The sequence below is a fragment of the Nerophis ophidion genome, linkage group LG06 (assembly GCF_033978795.1).
Source record: "Nerophis ophidion isolate RoL-2023_Sa linkage group LG06, RoL_Noph_v1.0, whole genome shotgun sequence".
Classification (NCBI taxonomy): domain Eukaryota; kingdom Metazoa; phylum Chordata; class Actinopteri; order Syngnathiformes; family Syngnathidae; genus Nerophis; species Nerophis ophidion.
The window spans coordinates 16,284,012-16,291,511 of NC_084616.1; the positions used below are offsets into that span (position 1 = coordinate 16,284,012).

The 7,500-nt window shown below is 43.4% G+C and overlaps 1 protein-coding gene across 3 annotated transcripts in view; it reads left to right on the forward strand.

Moving 5' to 3' along the window:
- LOC133554268 (deoxyribonuclease gamma-like) overlaps positions 1-7,500 on the forward strand; it is a 44,955-nt gene that overhangs the window by 29,781 nt on the left and 7,674 nt on the right. For all 3 annotated transcript variants that reach the window (XM_061902780.1, XM_061902781.1, XM_061902782.1), the window contains 3 exons: positions 2,830-2,916; positions 3,145-3,242; positions 5,124-5,236. In XM_061902780.1, coding sequence (XP_061758764.1) covers positions 2,830-2,916; positions 3,145-3,242; positions 5,124-5,236 — 298 coding nt within the window. The remainder of the gene's footprint in view (positions 1-2,829; positions 2,917-3,144; positions 3,243-5,123; positions 5,237-7,500) is intronic.

The window sequence follows — 7,500 nt, forward strand, 5'->3', positions numbered from 1 at the left end:
TGAGTGTTGTTAAAAGAAAAGGTGATGTAACACAGTGGTGAACATGCCCTTTCCCAACTACTTTGGCATGTGTTGCAGCCATGAAATTCTAAGTTAATTATTATTTGCTAAAAAAAAATAAAGTTTGAGTTTGAACATCAATTATCTTGTCTTTGTAGTGCATTCAATTGAATATGGGTTGAAAAGGATTTGCAATTCATTGTATTCCGTTTATATTAACATCTATTTCCCAACTCATGGAAACGGGGTTTGTCGTTCAAATACAGATCTATTCGATAAAAAGTCACACATTTGGTCAAAATTAGGTCTAAAATACATCTATATGGTCATAATATGCATTTATAAGGTTAAAGGACATGTTTTTGTCTAAATAAGGCATTAATGGTAAATGGGTTGTACTTGTATAGCGCTTTTCTACCTTCAAGGTACTCAAAGCGCTTTGACACTACTTCCACATTCACCCATTCACACACACATTCACACACTGATGGAGGGAGCTGCCATGCAAGGCGCTAACCAGCACCCATCAGGAGCAAGGGTGAAGTGTCTTGTTCAGGACACAACGGACATGACAATTTAAATAAATGTTCAAGTAAATTTTATTTAATTAGGTCAAAAATCCCAAATTACCGTATTTCCTTGAATAACCACCAGGCATGTAATATGCGCCTGCCTTGAATTACTGCCGGGTAAAACTCGCTACCCAATTTTATTAGTGCATGCTTACTTTCTCCGCCGGGTCAAATTCATGACGTCACGAGAGACGCTTCCCCTGCCATCATTTTCAAAATGGCTGAGTTTTTTTCTGTTGCTTTTACTATGTGTAAACCAGGGGTCTTGTTCCACAGCCATACAGAACACACTGATGGTTGTGATATAAAACAACTTTAACACTCTTACTAGTATGCGCCACACTCTGTGAACCCACACCAAACAAGAATAACAAACACATTTCTGGAGAACATTGGCTCTATAACACAATATAAACGCAACATAGCACTTACCCAGAATTCCAATGCATCCATGACTCTTGGCTATATTATACACCCGCTAGCACAACCCCCCCACCCCCCTATCCGTGCGTCGGTTGAGGTGGGCGGGGTTGGGGGCGCGTGTACAATATAGCCAAGTGTCATAGATGCATTGGAATTCTGGGTAATTCTTATGTTGCGTTTATAATGTGTCACAGAGGCAATGTTCTCCAGAAATGTGTTTGTTATTCTTGTTTGGTGTGGGTTCACAGAGTGTGGCGCATATTAGTAAGAGTGTTAAAGTTGTTTATATCACAACCATCAGTGTAAACGGTATGGCTGTTGACCAAGTACGCATTGCAATCTCGTATGAGTAGCAGCGAAATGCATGCGATCTAACCCACACCAAACAAGAGTAACAAACATATTTCTGGAGAACATTGGCTCTGTAACACATTATAAACGCAACATAACACTTACCCAGAATTCCAACATAACACTTACCCAGACTTCCAATGCATCCATGACTCTTGGCTATATTATACACCCGCTGGCACAACCCCCCCCCCTCCCTCCCTCTTTTTGCGTCGGTTGAGGTGGGTGGGGTTGGGGGCACGTGTAAAATATAGCCAAGAGTCATGGATGCATTGTAATTCTGGGTAATTCTTAAGTTGCGTTTATAATGTGTTGCAGGGCCAATGTTCTCCAGAAATATGTTTGTTATTCTTGTTTGGTGTGGGTTCACAGAGTGTGGCGCATATTAGTAAGAGTGTTAAAGTTGTTTATATCACAACCATCAGTGTAAACGGTATGGCTGTTGACCAAGTATGCATTGCAATCTCGTATGAAAAGCAGCGAAATGCATGCGTCATAACCCACACCAAACAAGAGTAACAAACATATTTCTGGAGAACATCGGCTCTGTAACACATTATAAACGCAACATAACACTTACCCAGAGTTCCAACATAACACTCACCCAGAATTCCAATGCATCCATGACTCTTTGCTATATTATACACCCGCTAGCACAACCCCCACGCCCCCCTCTTCATGCGTCGGTTGAGGTGGGCAGGGTTGGGGGCGCGTGTATAATATGGCCAAGAGTTATGGGTACATTGGAATTCTGGGTAATTCTTATGTTGTGTTTTATAATGTGTTACAGAACCAATGTTCTCCAGAAATGTGTTTGTTATTCTTGTTTGGTGTGGGTTCACTGAGTGTGGCGCATATTAGTAAGAGTGTTAAAGTTGTTTATATCACAACCATCAGTGTATGCATTGCAATCTCGTATGAGAAGCAGCAAAATGCATGCATCTTACCGGCACGCAGATAGCATGGTCTAAAGGTGGGGGCGATGACATGTTGTAGAACAGTGTTCCCCCACCACCGGGCCGCGGCCGCAGAAGATTTTTTTTTTTTTTTTTTTTTTTTTTTTATCACACTCAATTTTTTACTGCATGCCATTGGTAAGCGCAGGAGTGAGAAGAAGTTTTAAAATTATTAGCCCCTGCTTACTTTTACCGCATGCCTTGAACAAGTGCAGGAGTGAGAAGAGGTTTTAAATTAATTAGCGCCCCGGCGGCTATTCAAGGAAATATGGTAGGTCTAAAATACATCTATTTGGTCATATTGTGTATTTATTAGGTTAAAGGACATGTTTTTTTGTCTACAAGGGGCATTTTTTTAGGCCAAAGGACCCTTCTACAGTAATAGGTCAATAGACACATCCTAAAATCAAAAGACATGTGTTTGTTGGCACGCCCCCCTCCACAGTCATCTTGTATCAAAGTGATTAAGTTGTGTATTGCTGTTTTGTGCTTGATTGTGTCCATGTGTGTGTGTGTGTCCTCTGGAGGTATGAAAGCTACCACTACAGCTCCGTGTCCAGCTCCAGAATGGGCAAGTCCCCCGACGACATGCAGAAGTATGTCTTTATCTACAGGTGAGACGCCATCACCATTCCCCCATCATGCACTCTGGCATCTTTCGGTGTCTGTCTCTGCCCGCCTGTGAGACAAGTTTCCACCCAGCAGTGTCATGTTTCCACCGTCACATACTGGTGACAGATATCAAAATAACCGTACCGCTTTTTGGCACATTCCTGCTGTGTTGGGAAACACTGTCGAGGGGCGGAGCCAGATGCTAGATCCCAATGTTTTCATCCCGACAGGACGGAGACTGTAAAAGTGACGGATCAATACCAGTACCCGGATCAGAAGCACTTTGTCCGAGCGCCGCTGGCTGTCCACTTCCACAGCGACACAACAGGTGAGCCAGTGTGGTTTCTGTGAGGATGAGTCTGCATGTAAAATGTTTTTAAGGGGAAGATTCAGCTACTCGTTCGAGGCCCGCTTGACCAAATAAAGCTTTTTGTTCAACGATGCCTCGCCGGGGTCATCCTTGATCCAGTCACACCACCATGTCGTCCTCAGATCCGGAAGAGTGTGACAAGACCAGCTATGTACAAACCCCGTTTCCATATGAGTTGGGAAATTGTGTTAGATGTCAATATAAACGGAATACAATGATTTGCAAATCTTCTTCAACCCATATTCAATTGAATGCACGACAATGACAAGATAATTGATGTTCAAACTCATAAAGTTTTTTTTTTTTGCAAATAATAATTATCTTATAATTTCATAGCTGCAACATGTGCGAAAGTAGTTGGGAAAGGGCATGTTCACCACTGTGTTACATCACCTTTTCTTTTAACAACACTCAATAAACGTTTTTTGGAACTGAGGAAACTAATTGTTGAAGCTTTGAAAGTGGAATTCTTTCCCATTCTTTTTTTATGTAGAGCTTCAGTCGTTTAACAGTCCGGGGTCTCCACTGTCGTATTTTACGCTTCATAATGCGCCACACATCTTTGATAGGAGACAGGTCTGGACTGCAGGTGGGCCAGGAAACGTACCCGCACTCTTTTTGTACAAAGCCACGCTGTTGTAACACGTGCTGAATGTGGCTTGACATTGTCTTGCTGAAATAAGCAGGGGCGTCCATGAAAAAGACGGCGCTTAGATGGCAGCATATATTGTTCCAAAACCTGTATGTACCTTTCAGCATTAATGGTGCCTTCACAGATGTGTAAGTTTCCCATGCCTTGGGCACTAATGCACCACCATACCATCACAGATGCTGGCTTTTGAACTTTGCGTCGCTAACAGTCTGGATGGTTCGCTTCCACTTTGGTCCGGATGACACATGTTGAATATTTTCAAAAACAATTTCAAATGTGGACTCGTCAGACCACAGAACATTTTTCCACTTTGCATCAGTCCGTCTTAGATCATCTCAGGCCCAGAGAACGCTGGTGGCATTTCTGGATGTTGTTGATAAATGGCTTTCGCTTTGCATAATAGAGCTTTAACTTGCACTTACAGATGTAGCGATGAACTGTATTTAGTGACAGTGGTTTTCTGAAGTGTTCCTGAGCCCATGTGGTGATATCCTTTAGAGATTGATGTCTGTTATTGATTCTGTGCCGTCTGAGGGATCGAAGGTCACGGTCATTCAATGTTGGTTTCCGGCCATGCCTCTTACGTGGAGTGATTTCTCCAGATTCTCTGAACCTTTTGATGATAATATGGAGCGTAGATGTTGAAATCCCTAAATTTCTTGCAATTGCACTTTGAGAAACGTTGTTCTTAAACTGTTTGACTATTTGCTTACGCAGTTGTGGACAAAGGGGTGTACCTCGCCCCATCCTTTCTTGTGAAAGACTGAGCATTTTTCGGGAAGCTGTTTTTATACCCAATCATGGCATCCACCTGTTCCCAATTAACCTGCACACCTGTGGGATGTTCCATAAAAGTTTTTGATGAGCATTCCTCAACTTTATCAGTACTTATTGCCACCGTTCCCAACTTCTTTGTCAGGTGTTGCTGGCATCAAATTCTAAAGTTAATGATTATTTGCAAAAAAAAATAAAGTTTTAGTTCGAACATCAAATATGTTGTCTTTGTAGTGCACTCAACTGAATATGGGTTGAAAATGATTTGCAAATCATTGTTTTCCGTTTATATTTACATCTAACAATTTCCCAACTCTTATGGAAACGGGGTTTGTACGGGCAAACAAACCCATCGTGGTCAACACCTGGTTGTGATAGCAACATTGTTCACTGGCCACTCTCTCTGCTGTCAGGCATCCAGGACTTTGTTCTGGTCGGGCTACACGCCGACAAGGACAACGCCGTCAAGGAGATGGACCACTTGTACGACGTCTTCGAAAAAGTGCTGACGAAATGGAACAACGAGGTGACACTAACTCAAACTAACTCAAAAGTCTGTTTCTACTCAAGAATGCTACTACATGAACTTATGTTCTTCAGGCAGCTTAAGGTAGCCCAACAAAAACTTGGTTTTTCTGTGTGAGAAATTGTTTATGTCGTCCCCCTTAATCTGTATGACTGACGTCGACATAGGGCTGGGCGATATGGCCTTATTTTATAATCTCGATATTTTTTAGGCCATATCGCGATACACGATATATATCTCGATATTTTGCCTAAGCCTTGAATGAAGACTTGATGCATATAATGACAGCAGTATGATTATTCTAAGTGTCTACATTAAAACATTCTTCTTCATACTGCATTAATATATGCTTATTTTAAACTAAATCACAACTAAGTCAATTGACCAAAACTGTTTTTATTAAACAGTGGCACAAACATTCATGTCATATCCAAAACAGAAAGTGCAAGACTGTCAGAGTAATTTTAAAACAAGCTCATAGTGCACTTTTGTGCATGATGTCACTAAGATGACTTATCAAAACAACACTAAATTAAATTGCACTTTTTGTAAAGAACACCTTTACAATAGTTTATAACAAATAAAGTGCAATTTTTGGGCATGATGTCAGAAGATATTTAAAAAACTGTCAAATAAAAATTAGCTACGTAATAGGAAATCAAATAGTGTTCGTCCTTCGCTATGTGGTAAGTTCCTGCGGGCATTATCTCCTTCATCCATCCATCCATCTTCTTCCGATTATCCGAGGTCGGGTCGCGGGGGCAACAGCCTAAGCAGGGAAACCCAGACTTCCCTCTCCCCAAACACTTCGTCTAGCTCTTCCCCGGGGATCCCGAGGCGTTCCCAGGCCAGCCGGGAGACATGGTTTTCCCAACGTGTCCTGGGTCTTCCCCGTGGCCTCCTACCGGTTGGACGTGCCCTAAACACCTCCCTAGGGAGGCGTTCAGGTGGAATCCTGACCAGATGCCTGAACCACCTCATCTGGCTCCTCTCGATGTGAAGGAGTAGCAGCTTTACTTTGAGTTCCTCCCGGATGGCAGAGCTTCTCACCCTATCTCTAAGGGAGAGCCCCGCCACACGGCGGAGGAAACTCATTTCGGCCGCTTGTACCCGTGATCTTGTCCTTTCGGTCATAACCCAAAGCTCATGACCATAGGTGAGGATGGGAACGTAGATCGACCGGTAAATTGAGAGCTTTGCCTTCCGGCTCAGCTCCTTCTTCACCACAACGGATCGGTACAACGTCCGCATTACTGAAGACGCCGCACCGATCCGCCTGTCGATCTCACGATCCACTCTTCCCTCACTCGTGAACAAGAGTCCTAGGTTACTTGAACTCCTCCACTTGGGGCAGGGTCTCCTTCCCAACCCGGAGATGGCATTCCACCCTTTTCCAGGCGAGAACCATGGACTCGGACTTGGAGGTGCTGATTCTCATTCCGGTCGCTTCACATTTGGCTGCAAACCGATCCAGTGAGAGCTGAAGATCCCGGTCAGATGAAGCCATCAGGACCACATCATCTGCAAAAAGCAAAGACCTAATCCTGCGGTCACCAAACCTGAACCCCTCAACGCCTTGACTGCGCCTATAAATTCTGTCCATAAAAGTTACGAACAGAATCGTGACAAAGGACAGCCTTGGCGGAGTCCAACCCTCACTGGAAAAGTGTCCGACTTACTGCCGGCAATGCGGACCAAGCTCTGACACTGATCATACAGGGAGTGGACTGCCACAATAAGACAGTCCGATACCCCATACTCTCTGAGCACTCCCCACAGGACTTCCCGAGGGACACGGTCGAATGCCTTCTCCAAGTCCACAAAGCACATGTAGACTGGTTGGGCAAACTCCCATGCACCCTCAAGAACCCTGCCGAGAGTATAGAGCTTGTCCACAGTTCTCCTTTAGTTGTTGACTATTTTTTTCATACAGTGTTGATCTGGAAATGTTTGCCTCGGCATTTTGATAATATGGGCATGTGGCACCGAATGGAGATGTTGAAATGCGGAGTAAGCACTCTTCATTCTCTAGCAGGTGACTTTTCAAATGATGCTACATATTAATAGTAATGCTACTTTTTGTAGCAACCCTTTTGCCCCACACTTGACAAATTACGTTTGTCTGTTCAACATATTCCCACTTGAAGCCAAACCATCGCCAGACGATGGACCCCCTGCTGTTTTTCTTTGGAATTCTTCCTTCATTTCTCTTGTATTACCACTCTCACGGTTTTGCTAGCATCACAGCTAACGTTACCCAACGT